General features: G+C 42.9%; 6 protein-coding genes across 6 annotated transcripts; 3 read left to right on the forward strand and 3 right to left on the reverse strand.

Annotated features, from left to right (window-relative positions):
• Positions 1-895: 895 nt before the first annotated feature.
• EAE97_006053 (uncharacterized protein) lies at positions 896-2,179 on the reverse strand (the record flags this gene model as incomplete). Its single annotated transcript, XM_038876566.1, has 1 exon — positions 896-2,179. The coding sequence occupies one exon, from the start codon at positions 2,177-2,179 to the stop codon at positions 896-898; it is 1,284 nt and encodes a 427-aa protein (XP_038732273.1).
• Positions 2,180-2,800: 621 nt separating this feature from the next.
• On the reverse strand, positions 2,801-3,635 carry EAE97_006054 (uncharacterized protein; the record flags this gene model as incomplete). Its single annotated transcript, XM_038876567.1, has 3 exons — positions 2,801-2,996; positions 3,052-3,405; positions 3,454-3,635. The coding sequence occupies 3 exons, from the start codon at positions 3,633-3,635 to the stop codon at positions 2,801-2,803; spliced, it is 732 nt and encodes a 243-aa protein (XP_038732274.1).
• Positions 3,636-4,089: 454 nt separating this feature from the next.
• On the forward strand, positions 4,090-4,772 carry EAE97_006055 (uncharacterized protein; the record flags this gene model as incomplete). The annotated part of the gene is made up of 3 exons (XM_038876568.1): positions 4,090-4,394; positions 4,459-4,588; positions 4,650-4,772. 3 exons carry the CDS (start codon positions 4,090-4,092, stop codon positions 4,770-4,772), a joined length of 558 nt encoding a protein of 185 aa, XP_038732275.1.
• Positions 4,773-5,134: 362 nt separating this feature from the next.
• EAE97_006056 (uncharacterized protein) lies at positions 5,135-6,552 on the reverse strand (the record flags this gene model as incomplete). Its single annotated transcript, XM_038876569.1, has 2 exons — positions 5,135-5,945; positions 5,999-6,552. 2 exons carry the CDS (start codon positions 6,550-6,552, stop codon positions 5,135-5,137), a joined length of 1,365 nt encoding a protein of 454 aa, XP_038732276.1.
• A 139-nt stretch (positions 6,553-6,691) lies between these two features.
• Positions 6,692-9,802, forward strand: EAE97_006057 (uncharacterized protein). The gene is made up of 4 exons (XM_038876570.1): positions 6,692-8,133; positions 8,203-8,809; positions 8,949-9,386; positions 9,515-9,802. Exons 1-4 carry the CDS (start codon positions 7,732-7,734, stop codon positions 9,649-9,651), a joined length of 1,584 nt encoding a protein of 527 aa, XP_038732277.1. The 5' UTR covers positions 6,692-7,731; the 3' UTR covers positions 9,652-9,802.
• A 2,242-nt stretch (positions 9,803-12,044) lies between these two features.
• On the forward strand, positions 12,045-13,596 carry EAE97_006058 (uncharacterized protein; the record flags this gene model as incomplete). The annotated part of the gene is made up of 4 exons (XM_038876571.1): positions 12,045-12,204; positions 12,254-12,444; positions 12,503-12,749; positions 12,800-13,596. 4 exons carry the CDS (start codon positions 12,045-12,047, stop codon positions 13,594-13,596), a joined length of 1,395 nt encoding a protein of 464 aa, XP_038732278.1.
• Positions 13,597-15,225: the final 1,629 nt, after the last annotated feature.

A 15,225-nucleotide genomic window follows, 5' to 3' on the forward strand; every position in this document is an offset into this window, starting at 1 on the left:
AGTATACTAAAGAGAAATCCGTATTCAAAAACCAAAACACGATAAACAAAACCGATACATTCTCCTATCGAGACCCTCACAGACTCTGCAAAAACGAGACTATTGAAACCAACAGATTTCGCTAACAAAGACAATTTTTCCAAATCATCGTCCTCTCGACTCCCCGGCCCTTCAACATCCTCGCAAAATCCAACCCTCCATGCTAAACGACGCCACTAGCATATGTATGCAAAAGTCAAAAAGAGCAAAAGAAAAAACATACAACAGTGGGGATTCGCTGGTGGTCACCCACCCAACTACTAATCCACCGATCTGAAGCTTGTGTATGGCAGAGCGGACGGGATGCCCAATTCTCTTCAGTCTATGGTCGTATGTGACAGATGAGAACTTTCATTGCAATATATTCGAATATCTTTGATGACCGATTCTGATATTGGTAGGTACTTTTCAGTCTACTGCTTTTAGGTGGGACTAATGTGAGAGTTCCCTTCAGTATACGAAGCGGAACATATCTGGTGTATATTTTATTAACAAGTATCTTACGACAGATATGACAGCTTCAAAATGATATCAATTCAGAAGCGATAGGAGATATATGGTAAGAGACGTTGAAGCAAATAGAGGATTTTCATAAGACTGGATGAATGAAAAACTTCTGGGGGAGAAAATACATGGGATTTAGATCTTGGTATGAAGATACACACTAGGAAGGACTGAGGAAACTATTCGCACCCGTGTGACCTTGAAAATAGAAAACAATGAGATGGAATACGGAGGTTTTTTATTTGCGCCATTGTTTGGAATCTTCAAGAGGATATCACCTTGACGACCAATGCACCTGCTATCTGAAACCAAGACCTTGCCTTAAATCCCATTCTCATCCATAGGCAACAAATTAAGCCTTCTTGAATTTCTCCCCCGAAATCATTGGTCCGACAAGCTCTATCAAGTAGGATTTGCCTTTACCAACTTTCACCATCAAACTAGGAATTCTCCAACCAAAAATCTGTCCAACACCGCCTCCATTTCCGATGGGTACGAAGATAGTTTCTTTCATCGGTTTGAATTCCTGTTGTACGGGATATCCAGTTCCAGAACCCCCAGCAATCATTTTCCATACTGAGCCCAACAATCCAGGCGCGGGCTCCGCAGGCTTCTTGATGCCGAGATCGGTGGCAATATCTACTGCGAGAGAAGAACAGAGTGTTGCGAGCATAGGGTCCATTTCCAAGGCCGAATTGGAACTTCCGGCTACGATATCTCCTAATACGTAGATACCCGTCACATCGTCCGAACCATTTCCCTTGACGCGGAAATAGGCATCACGTGCGATGACGCGTCCTGATTCATCGAGCCACGATTTCGATAGGAATTCACTGTTAGGTGTTCCTCCAGTAGCGTCAATGTAGATATCGACATCGCGTTTACTACCATCGCTGAGAGTCAAAGTAGTAGGGGAAATACCAGGCTCAGCAGGGTTTGTGCTTTCAATGCGTACATCATTGATAACATCGACGTGAACAATATTTTCGAGATAATCTTGGGCTCGTGCACTGGTCGCCGGTTTGACTCTCGAAAGAACTCTGTTTGCACCAGAGAGAAGTGTAACCTTACAATTTGGATAATTTGTTGCAATTTCGCCTGCAGTTTCAACTCCAGCTGCGCCGCCTCCGGCTACGAGCACAGTCTTTGCGTTGGGGAGAGCAGTGTGTAATGCACTCAACGCGGTTTTTGTGTGTGATTCTGAACCGTGGAGTGTCCAGAGCGGGGATTTGGAGGTTGTACCTGTGGAGATGATGAGAGAGTCGTAGTGGACTTGTCGCGTTGTTTCTGTAGTTCCATTGCCTGTTGATATGGTGACTGTTCGCGTTGCGGGGTCCAAAGCTGAAGCCACACCTTGGATTAATTCGAATTGCGAGGCGTCATATCTTGAAAAGGCCTCGGACAATGGTACGAATATCTTTTCATGGGGAATCAGAGTTCCATTGATGAGAGCTCGTGGACTGGCGATCTTGAAGAAAAATGATGTATTGGGGGTGACGAGTGTGATGTGATAGGATTTTGTTTGATCGAGACGATGGAGTTGAGGTAAAGTTTGACGAAGCAATTGGTGAACGGCGTTGACTCCGCCGAAGTTCCCACCTAGAATCACTACTTCGTGGGCAGTGGAGTTGGACATCTTGAAGGTATTCGGAAATGGATTGACAATATGATGGATAAGGTTGAGGTTGAGCTTTGAATGTCTGAAGGTCTGTTAGCTATGGAGATCCGGGGTCTGTGGGTCAATGTGGATTGATTGTCGATTGAGTAAATAATCTCCATTTGATATTCAATAAAAGTGTAGAGTTAAAGGAGAGTAGTACCTGATATTCTAAGCTATTGAACGTCCTTTGGATGATTCTCTAGATGAATTCTCTTAAGACTTTTGACCTCGACAACTTATATTTACATTTATCAGAATGAATTGAGGATTGACGTGTACTTCTTATGGTAAATCGCTACTGCTCTCAGACTGGTAAAAGAACTTCGCGGGGCACGGATTTATCATTTATCAATTGCTCGAGCGTGAACCTATTTATATATACTCCCTCAGACCCCCCTTACTTCACAGTGAATGTTACCTACCTAGGTCATTTATCAATGAATGTCATCGCCATATCAAGATTACCAATCGTGAACGATATAGCAAATCAGAAAGTCCATTGCGCGACTATCCAAATGTTGCCGCGACATTCAGCCAATCAAAAGCACTTCCGCTGAGAATCATAGTCCCCGGCTAACGCATCCTACTGCACCCATTTTACAACATCTTGCTTTTATCATTTCTTTTTCGCAGGTGTTTGAACACGATAGGATAATACAAATCGGCTAATTCAGCCGCCACAAAAAGGAATGTTGTTAAAGGTGTACCTACCACCGTGTAGTCCTTCGGATAGTGGAAATATCTCCAGCAATACGTCAAGATTGCAGATGCTGAACCAATGAAACGACAAAACCTATTTGTCCTGATTAGTACAGAGAGAATGCCAAATCATCAACCATACGACTCACCAAATCTCAATAGAATGACCACTTGTATGACCTCTCTCCATCAACTGCGCAACTGAGGAAATTCCAAGAAACATCTGGAGAACAAACGCCGACCAAAACATCGCATCCATATCGTCGCCGTGAGTCTCCGCAAATGCCCAATGCAGAACCACCATCATTCCAACACCTCCCCCAAGAATCGCCTTCAAATTTTGAGATATCATGGGAGCATGATTCCACTGGTTTGGTCCAAATTTCATTGTAGTATACACAAGAAAGGCATCTATAATGAGCCAGGGAACGAAGACTAGGATTTGAGTCAGGGTGAATGGAAGGCGGAAACCATACACTATCTCCCATCCTATGTTTGCACAGCTATGACATTCTGTTAGTTGGAGCGATATGTGGGGCGAGTATGCTTACAGTGCGATAATAGGCATTCCATAAGATTCATCTCGATAGGCTTGTCGAATGTATAGAATATATGTAAAGGTCCAAAAGAGCCCCGTCGAAAGTATGAGAGTATCTTGGATTTGGAGGTAATAGAGAGGAGGTTGATTGATAGTATCAATAGCATTGAGAGGAAGATGGATCTTGAAAGTCATCTTGAAGATCACGATATAACCAGGAAATGATAGTGTCACAAATATCTATCAGTCCGTATTTGATTTCCCACTTTTGAGAAGCCTCAAAACATACGTTGCATCCGACGCATCGACCAATCAATCACTGTCAGGAATTCACTACAAATTGTGCTGCCTGGACTTAGTTATCCCTATTGGGGTATATCATTAACCACCAGATGAATACTGCCGGGAAATACAAGCAAATGTTACCTTTAAGAGAGGATTTCGCATCTGGCGCATTAAACAAATTGGAGAATTCATCCACAGTGTGTAACCTAATCAGCAGAATCATCACGTGATCTGACACGTAGATTTGTTTCTCGTGACTTCCATGCACCACATTTATATTTCATTCAAGTATCTCTGAAATTTCAATAACTTCGTCGCATATCCAACTTCTTATTGTTTGTTGATACGCATATTTCCATTAACCATGACCTCCTCCGAAGTCTCACTATTTTCAGACGACTTGATCTCTGAAGAATGTCAAAATACTCTCCCAGATGGCTATAAATTCCGTGCACTCCAACGCTCGGATTTTCATCGTGGATATCTAGGTGTTCTACGAGATTTGGCATATGTAGGGCCCATTACCGAAGAACAATGGGAAGAAAGATTTGATGCGATGAAGAAATGTGAGGGTACTTATTATGTGTTGGTGATTGTGAAGGAGAAGGGGGGTGAGGGTGACGGAGAGTTCATCATGGGGACTGGGACACTGGTTGTGGAAATGAAATTGTGAGTTTCTTTATCTTGGAAAGGTAATGAAAGGAGCGGAAGAGCTAATGTGTTATTGGTGAAGCCTTGGCAATTTGGGGCTACAAGGTCATGTGGAAGATGTGTGTATCTCGGCGGATCATCAGGGACAGCAGTTTGGAACAAAACTTATTAAGGCCTTGGATCACATTGCTTCCGAAAGAGGTTGTTATAAGGTGAGTTTATTGTATTCCATATCCAATCGTTGAAATGCATCATTAGCTGATCATATCACAGAGTATACTTGACTGTGGTGCTAAAAAGGTAGCCTTCTACGAAAAGTGTGGTTATGAAGGAAGAGGGTTTGAAATGCATCACTACCATGATCCTGAATCTGAGGCTGCATTGAACGGAGTTTGATTCCAATATATTTTTTAAGAGGCCTTATGAATGGCGTCTTAATGATCACTGGGTCTAGTAGCAGCGAGGAAAGTATCAAACGCTGTAAATAATGGTATCGGAATTCATTTTGCTCAACATCGCTGCATCCAACAATGTCTCTTTCAATAATTTTTTGTTCTTCCGAATCATTTCCACTTTTTCCTCGACAATGACTCAGGCAGTTGATCTAACAGATCGATTACATCTGTCCAAACATACGTATTTCGTCACAATGGACGAGACTTCTTTTATACTTTGCGGTTTTAAATCAAATGATGGTTATAGATATCTATTAACAGCTCTATTCTAAGATCATTTGCCCAGATCTCACCTCTGACATCTTACTGGAAAAAGCACATAGAAGCATTTTTCTGCACCTCCCAGACTCTAAAAATCTTAGCTTCATGAGGCATTACCTCCACAGTATACGGAACATCATAAAGGCCCTCTTTATGTTTCCACAGATCGCGAATTCGATAATGATCCCAAGTCATAAGAATATCCCGACGAGGACTAAAACTCATTTCCGCCGTGAAAGTTCCACGATTGAGTAATGCGATAGCGTAACTCCCATCCGCCAATTCTTTAGCATAAACTTGAAGATCTCCATCAGCTTCGTAGCCTACACCCACTGTTTGGGCTGATATTCCAAGCGGATCTTGATTTATCTCAATAACCTCTTGATTGGTGAGAGTTTGAAGTTCATAAGTGTCCAAAGTCCTCACGTCGGATCCAATGAGTAGAGGAGAAGCTACCATCGCCCACATACTGAAATGCGTCCGATACTCAATATTCGACGCCCCTGTTCCTACAAGTTGAGTTGAATTCCCATTGAGTCCAATGATTAACATATCATAATCATTCCAATGGCCTGGACCCGAATATTGCACCAAGTCATTCCCTCGATCAATCATATCTAACACGTCGAAATAGTACTTTTCCCGATTTCCGGGATAGTTGAACTCATCAGAAATATCTTGACCAATGCGCCATTGATTTGCTCCTTCATCGGCGGCCCATTCCCAGATATCGGCCCAACCGCAATGACATGCGTGGTAGACGATTGGGCGATCAGTTGCCAAAAGTGCTTTGGACATTTTCAATACAATTTCTTGGACCACGGATTTGGGAGCATCTCCATGGGAACAACAACTATGGTCATTAGAGAATTTTCAAAGATGCACTGGAAAGGGGAAACAGCCTACCTATCATATTTCAAATGGTCAATCCCCCAACTAGCAAACATATCTGCATCTTCTTCCTCATGTCCAAGACTCCCTGTATACCCAGCACAAGTCTCATCACCCGGACCGGAATAGATACCTAATTTAAATCCTCGTTCATGCGCATAGTCGGCTACAGCTTTAATTCCATTTGGAAATTTGGCGGGGTCGGCTTCGAGAGGATGGGCAGATCTAGGTCCCTTGTATCGCTGCCAGCCATCATCTAAATTCACATAGATAAATCCAGCATCCTTTAGACCGTTGGAGATCATGGCATCAATGGTTGACTTGATGAGGTTTTCGTCAATCAAATCACCGAATTGATTCCAGGAGCTCCAGCCCATGGGAGGGGTGAGAGCGAGACTATTGTTCAGGGGTGGGGAAACTGGGGGATCAGGACCTGGTGAGCATTCTTGGGCGGTTGGAGAGGTTGTTGTTGAGGTTTGAGAAGATAAAGATGTGCTTAGAGCGAGAACGTGGATGAGAGATGCTGTGTGTGAAAACCATGGAATGGCGAGTTTCGCGAGAAAATGCATTGCGATTATTTTGTCTTCTCACTCTGAATGATATCCAGGTACAATTGTTTCACGACTATATGAAGAATTCTATTTCTCTCTTTCAATTCATTCTATTAATCTACCTCTCTCGATACAAGACTACTCATATACAAAGCAGAGGCAGAAGAATACAGCTCGTATGGATCATACCTAAGAAAAACACGAATGCTTTTTACAAATTAAAACATCTACCCCGCAATCCTTCTCACATCGTACAGCATATCAAAGTAGCAGCCAAGAGCACTCTCTATACAATGGCTAGCTGTCCCTTCTCCAAACATGCAACTTTAGTACTCCGCACTTGCGGCTGAATATCCGCATGCATTTTGGCTGCAGAAAAATCGATACCAAGAATATCACCGACTGCAAGTCGTTGTATCAATAGTAAAAACAAATTGTAACGTCAAGCTTTCATACCGTGTGGGCCGCTCGTAACGTATCATTGAATATATATTTGAGGGAATTGAGTTTAGCTTCTGATGTATACATAAAAGTTCAATCTGAACCAAGCTCCGCTCTTAGATATACTACCTATATATGTAGAAGCGGTGATAATGATAAGTAAACGTTCTGAAGACATACCCGCCTTGTTCTATTCGTCAAGACATGCTGCTGACTCAGACTGAACGCAACCATGTACCCCGACTTCGGTACATGACTTCAAACAAGGCCAATTCATTACTGAACTACCATTCCAACGTCGTCAAGTTACCTATCTACCTTCCTAATTCAGTTGTCCTTTCCGTGATGTCTATCTAGAGTTGTCGGTTTGCCGGGAGTGCCAAGATCGCGGGGATTGCACCCACCCCCATTTTGGTAATCTGATATCATATCATAACGTCGCATCCCGTATCTGCAGAAGTATGAGTTGCAGCTTATCATCGATAAGTATCTATGGATGCATTGATCTCTTCTGCTTTCGCAAGCGCGATAAGGATTGAAGATTTAATGAAGGGTTTCCTCAAGATCTTCATACGATATAGCATGATTCCAACGGGTGTGTTTGAGGATACACAGTGGGTGACGATTTACGAATATTGGATATCGGATATTGCGCATTAGACAACAATATCTTTCGGGATCAGTTTCACATTCTAAGGATACTAGTTTGATCTTGAAGTCTCTCATCTCCTCCTCATAATCCATCCAGGAATCAAGATGCGGAAATCAGAAGACATGACCACAAAACCACATCTCCAAGATGTATCCCTCCCCATCGACCCCCCGCATCTCCCTAACAAACAAACGCACCTCGATGCGCAAACTGCGACGGAAATCGAGCATTCCATGTCTTTTCGCGATGCGCTTCGTCTCTACCCCGCTGCGATAGCTTGGTCTGCATTTTTCTCTCTCGGAATAATCATGACGGCTTTTGATCCCCAATTACTGGGAAGTTTATATGCGACACCTGCTTTCCAAAAGGATTTTGGATATAAATACAAAGGAGATTATATCGTGAGCGCGCAATGGCAGACGGCGTTGGGCATGGGAAATCCGATTGGACAGGTGGTGGGAGCGTTACTTATTGGGTATCCGATGGAGTGGTACGGAAGGAAATGGGTGGGTTTTCGAAATAATTACAGCTGCGAAGGATTTGACGTGCGCTCGAAGCTAACTTGGTATTGGTAGACATATATGGCATGTGTATCCGGTACTGCAGCATTTATCTTCGTGCAGTTCTTCGCGCGGTCTCTCCCTGTTCTTCTCGTGGGTGAACTTATCGGCGGTCTCATCCTAGGCACATATACTACCATTGCCCCAACCTACGCATCGGAGGTATGTCCCATAGCACTTCGCGGTCATCTAACTTCATATGTCAATCTTTGTTTCGTGATGGGTCAACTCATTGCAAATGGGGTTATTGCTGGAACGTCTCGTCTCGATAATCATTGGGCATATAGTGCTCCATTTGCAATTCAATGGCTCTGGCCCATTATCATTTTGATTGGTATCCCTTTCGCGCCCGAATCGCCTTGGTGGTTGGTCAGGAATGACAGACTTGAAGAAGCAGAGAAATCGCTGGATAGGCTGTCATCGAAGGAAGTTAATAATAAACTTGTTCTGGCGATGATGATTGAGACGGATAGGTTGGAGTTGGAAATGGAGACGGGAACAACTTATTGGGATGTTTTTAATAAGACTAATATTAGGAGAACGGAGATCGCAATTGCGGTTTTTGTGACGCAGGTTTTCAGTGGAATTTACTTAGTGGGCTATGCGGCCTATTTCTTTCAACGTAAGTCTTCTTTGCTCTGGTGTTGTATTCTGATTCTTCCTTGAGAATATTCAAGATCTTTTCTAGAAAGTACATCCGTTCTTGCTACTGGGGTACTCCATGAAGAACCAAAGGATAATCTACTAATTCACTGTTATAGTTGCTGGTCTGGCTGGATCAAAAGCATTTGATATGAGCGTCGGGTTTCTAGCCGTTGGCTTTGTAGGAACCCTTTTGTCATGGATTTTGATATCAAAATTCGGTCGACGACGCATCTACAACGTCGGACTCGCGTTACTCACAACCATTATGTTTCTTATTGGGATTCTGGATTGTGTACCAAATTACGTGAATCGTCCAGGTGTCATCTGGGCACAATCGACCCTCATGATCGTTTGGAATGGTATTTTCGATCTTAGTGTTGGGCCCGTTTGCTACACGATTTTTTGTGAGGTATCAGCGACTAAAGTTCGTTCGAAAACTATTGCTGTGGCTACGGCAATGCAAGCACTTGTTGGGATAGTCATGACAGTTGCTATTCCTTATATGATTAATCCGGATCAAGCAAATTGGAGAGGAAAGATCGGATTTTTCTATGGTGAGTCGAATATTTTGTTTTATCAATTTTCACAACAGAGGAAAACACCGATTGGTGGAGGTATTGGTTACAATTATTCACAACGATAATAAATATCGAAAAGAGTATAGTGACTGATGATTAGATAGGTGGTTGTTCGGTATTTTGTCTTATCTGGTGTTGGCTCAGAGTTCCAGAAACCAAAGGAAGGACGTATGAAGAATTGGACCTGATGTTCGCAAGAGGTGTCAAGACGAGAGACTTCAAACATTACAAGATTGTGTAATGTATATCCACTCCAGTTTGACCTGTTGAAGGAATTAAAAATAGCACTTTTACTTACAGATATACTGGTTTCGTCTAACGTTTCGTTCTCATTTTCACCACTGTACCTTTTGATGCATCATCTTGTGCATGGTTGATGACAGTGAACTTATTTCAATTATGTTTATCTTCAGTGATTGCATTGAAGAGCTGCTTGCATTAACCCTACAACTTATGAATCGTTCCAATTTCTGGAGAACCCAAGTTTTGTGATCTTCACAATCCCAAGACACAATGATTTGATTTTGCAATGAAAGTTGAAACCCCAGGAATCGGCAAAGAAAGGTTGAGCGATTTAATGCAAAATCCATCCAATTAGCTCGTCGACACGACACGACACAACACGCACGACACAGCACGATAAATCAAATTGACATCATTTGTGTCGGTCAATCCGTCTGTCGGTATTTTGAGTCAAATCCTGCCAAATTTTGTCATTCCTGTCAAGCCTGTCATTCTCGTCATTCTCGCAAGTCGTCGTCATCTGTTCCGGGAGTCCGGAGTATTGATGGGCGATGATGTTCCAAGTTTTTGAGATTTATCGATACCCAGGTCCAATTACCTACTACGTAGATGGAAAGGTAATCTTGAAGGTAAGAAAAGTAAGGTTATTCCGAGTTTGGTCCACCAATCTTCGTGTAAATGTGAAGATTTACTACTTCGAACTATGAGTTGTGATCTTATCTAGGCGTAATACTAAAGTAAGTTGCAACGGCAGATGAGAGGAAAAGAAAAAGATAACCAAGGCCGTTGCAACCCGAGATCTGAAAAGGTTAGAGCCTCAGGTCTATCTACAGTATTAGTAATCAACGACGTCCATATCGGTGCTAAAACAAGCCTTTTCCGAGCACCGGGACTATGTCACGTTCTTCTGAAGGGCAACGATTGGTCATGAATGTTATTAAGTTTTTCGTCGTGTTTTCTAGCGTGTCGTATCATTTCTAATCTCACATCCTCAGATGAATATCTTATGCTGCTAATGAAAGGCTAATAAATAATGCCTTGGCAAGCCTTACCTATGGCCAAGGCATTACCACGATGAAATTTTATACTGCGGAATTAAGCACAAAATATAATCTATACGGAGCTTTCTTTCACACTATGATCCCGGGAGGAAACACCCACGCTTTACCTCAATGGTTTCTCTTCCCCCCTTCATCACGCATCGACTTCGATTCCGATGATTCCCCCAAATGAGGGGGGGGATTACAATCACTCGAGCCACTCGAGCCACTCGAGCCACTGCGGATATCGCGTCAAGGCAGCGAGGGGTTGGGAAAATATGAGACCATTTTCATCTACTCTACCCCATAGAGAGATATGCTTATGTCTCAAAGATAGATGATCACATCGGTTTACCAATTCCGGATTTCGTCTCGGTTTTCTTATCTACGGATTACGAATACAGTGCGTGCTTGGTATTTTATTCTTACTTTCGCCTCAATGAACTGAGAGGAAAGGAGTGGATACAAGACGGTGAATGGATGGAAAATACACCTCCAACCACTTAAGGTTACTTTCGTCTAAAGGCGGCCCGAAGAGGCTGCGGGAGTTGTCGAATAAAGCTACTGACTCGCATGATCTGCAACGTAAGGCGGAATCAGTCAGGTACAAGCTTGAAATTTTAATTCATTCGAATTTCCAGCATCAATTTACTCCAGGTTTTGATGTTGGAGAAGAGAGAAGTCAAACGTGGTGACTTTGGGACATCGTGTCGATTACTTGCATCAGTGATCAAGTCCAATCCAACTCATATTGTTGGCAAGATTCAAATTTTCAAGGTTTGGCATGCAATACCACGCACTACCCCAGATTCAATACCCTGAATTAGTCAAAACGTACATGGTCAATACCGAGATCACACTGAAATATTATCAAAATATGGCGATTTCATGGAGACCGTTGTTCACGTCGCCTCGCCAAAACATAATAGTTACTTTTTAGTGGAGTCACAAAGGAACAAATGGTCCACTGTCACTGATGAAACTCCATATAAAAGAATTTTACTTACGTCTTAGGAACCACCTCCCAACATGGTCTTACCATTCGCACTGACGTTCCCCTCATTGAACTTACTTGAATTCAATAGAAATTGATTGTCAATCTTTAGCTTATCTCGGTGTCGAGCGTGTCTAACCCCGTCCAAAAACCCTACATATTTTCGTCTCGTGTCCACATCTTGGTGTTATTCTGCCATTTTCAACACTCAGCTACTCCTTCCTCAACTGACAGCCTCAATCCTTTATTCTTGTTCCAACGTCCGTCATTAGCATCCGAAATCGACAGCAACGTCTCTCAACTGTTGAGAAAAGACCAAAAACAAAAATTTGCGGAGAATACTAACAATTTTCAAATATGGATCCTGAAAAGGCAACTTCGGATAAAGCTACCAAAGACGATATCACAGCTGCCAACAATGTTCGCGGTAACATCAGGGCGGATGATCAGTCCTCCGACATGAAGGTAGCAGAGGTACTCGATGCTTTCGGAAATGAGGAAGGCGCAGAGGTTCAATGTAAGCTTTTTTACTTATTGGCGAAAGAACTAGCTGACAGTATCTCCAGACAAAACCATGACTTGGTGGCAAGGAGCAATCGTTATGATTGCTGAAAATATCTCACTTGGTATCCTTTCTTTACCAGCTGTTTTGGCCAAGGTTGGTCTCATTGGTGGTCTCATCTCCATTCTCGCTCTCGGTGTTTTCACTACATATTCTGGTTACGTCTTGTGGCAATTCAAAATGCGATATCCTCAGGTAAGTTAGGTTCTAGGAGTGGTCTCTAGATATTTCCAGTTTCTAATCAATTTCTTAGGTTACGTCTTATGTAGACATTGGTGGAATCTTGATGGGAACCTGGGGAAGAGAGATCCTCGGTGTTGCTTACGTCATTAACTGCATATTCTACATGGCATCGCATCTTTTGACTTTCACCATTGCCATGAATGTTCTCACGAACCATGCAACTTGTACCATTATATGGGGTGTTGTTGGATTGGCTGTTTTCAGTTTCCTATCCTTGAACAGAACTCTCAAAAATGTGTCGTTCTTGTCCATTATTTGTAAGTTTTGCCAAGTCAGCTGTTACCGAACGCGCTAACAGTTGCAATAGCGTTTACCAGTATTTTTTCCGCTGTCATCCTCACTATGGTCGCCTTAGGTGTTTCGCCAAAAGCCGACGCCGCAGACATGAAAGGAACTTACAGCCCAACTTTCCCAACCGCTTTCAACAGTATTTCCAACGTCGTTTTCGCATACGGTGGTCACATTGCCTGGGTCAGCTTCATTGCTGAACTCCGCGATCCAAAGGACTTCCCAAAATCTCTCGTCCTTCTTCAAACTGTCGATATCAGTCTTTACTTGGTCGCTGCTCTCGTCATTTACAGATATGCTGGTGAAGATGTCGCAAGTCCAGCTCTTAACAGCAACAGTCCTATTGTTCGCAAGGTTGCATGGGGAATTGCTTTACCAACCATTGTTATTGCAGGAGTTATCTTCGCTCACGTCACTATCAAATACATTTACATTCGACTCTTCTCCGGAACCAAACACTTAAACAGTCGAGGATTGGTCTCTACCGGAACTTGGGTCGCTCTCGCTTTCGGAACATGGACTGTCGCGTGGATTATTGCCGAATCCATTCCCGTCTTCTCCGATCTCCTCGGTTTCATTTCTGCTCTTTTTGCGTCTTGGTTTTCTTACGGTCTCCCTGGTATCTGCTGGTTTTATATCAACTGGGGATCATGCATGCAAGGCTCCAAGCAAATCTTCTTGAGTTTCGTTAATATTGTCTTGATTATTATAGCGTGCATTGTGTGTTTTGCGGGTTTATACGCTAGCGGTTATTCCATGAACTTGGACACTGCTACTTCTCACGGTGCTTGGTCTTGCGCGGATAACCAACATTAATTGGTCATCTTGGGGTTATGTTGTAGCATTTGCATTGCATTGCGTTGCGAGGTCTTCTTGATTTGGGAAAAGCAAGCGAAAAGCGAAAGACAAAAGCATAAAGCAAAAAAGCACGATACCCAATAGGGAATTTCATATTGATGGAGGCTTTTTTAATGATATCGAATTCCGGTTTATATGATATGGGCAATTAGGTGTCTTAGGCGCGTATGTACTTTGGGAGTACGAATTTTGGGATGGGGGGCATTCTCACTTGATTGAATGATGGACGAATGGGGTCGAGCTGGATATGAATGACCGGCCTTTTTTGTATATTATCGGGTAATGGTGTGATGAGAAATATGGTGTGATGATTAAATTATATAAATGGAATTGAGATTGATTCATCTGAAGGGTTCTTGAGCAGTTTTTATGTTGTGAATAAATGGTGAATTTGTGAGGCTGAGAAGATATGGATGTGAGGATCTATTAATGAAGTTCCTAGTATCAAAAGCAGAAAACATACACTCTCCTCGATGAGGTGAGATGAGATGAGAACTACAATTCTCTAGCTGGCGAGAGCAGCACTCGTCGCACACAGCAGCTGCATCATTCCCCTCTTTACGACCTCGAAGGATTGGAGAAGGAGAGCAGAAAGCATATCACGAAGAGAATGAATGGATACACTTAATAGCACGGAAACAACTTGTTCGAGGATCTGAATAACTTTGAAGGATTTCACTCGTGCATAGGTGTTCCTACATGTCCATGGGTGTACACTACGGAGTACGGAGTACGGAGATGATAACATTATTACCCTGATAGGTAGGTAGGTACAGTACATATAATCAGTATGGGGATTCTACTCGTATCTGGATTATCTTTCTGCCTTCCTCCCTCCCTTCCTCCGGCACTATACATAGCATACCCCATACACACCATACCCACCCGATACATCATCCATACCACTTTACTCCAAACTCCAAATTCCAAACTCCAAACCCCATACAGTAGCTCCTAACCACACCCCCCATCCCCAAGTCCCGATCCTCGCATCCCTGCGTCGTGATATGTATGTACCTAATAGAAAATTCCTAGCGTCATCTCCGCTCCCTCCCCCATCTATCTCGTGATGCTCGTTATCCCACTCTATGCCGCTGTCATGTACTTTTCTCCGAGTACCGGGAGGTTTTTATTGTGTATCTGGGGACTGGAGATGTTCAATGTACGCTAGTGAATAATGATTGTTAGGGTATCTGTGAGGTTTAAGTGTGGAATAAAAGATGTAGAATTAGAATGGTGCCAAGGGCCAAGATATTGGCCCAGGATTAGCTAATCTAAGCTAAGCTAGTTTAGTAACTACACGTGATAAAGGTATAACAGTATCCGAGGGTGGGTGATCCACTTGCTGTAGGATACTGTGAATGTGGGGATATATATGTTGCGATAGGCCAGCCGATTATATACAAATCAATCAGGTCGCTTAGCTCAGTTGGTTAGAGCGTGGTGCTAATATCTCATCTGATTCATCAGTAAGGTCAAAAAACGCCAAGGTCGGCGGTTCGACCCCGCCAGTGATCATTTTTTGCTCTTTTTTTCTTTTGCTTTTTCGAGTTCGGGTTATGGGGGATGAATATGTTGTGTATTATG

Source organism: Botrytis byssoidea (assembly GCF_014898295.1).
Source record: "Botrytis byssoidea strain MUCL 94 chromosome Unknown BBYS_011, whole genome shotgun sequence".
Lineage (NCBI taxonomy): Eukaryota > Fungi > Ascomycota > Leotiomycetes > Helotiales > Sclerotiniaceae > Botrytis > Botrytis byssoidea.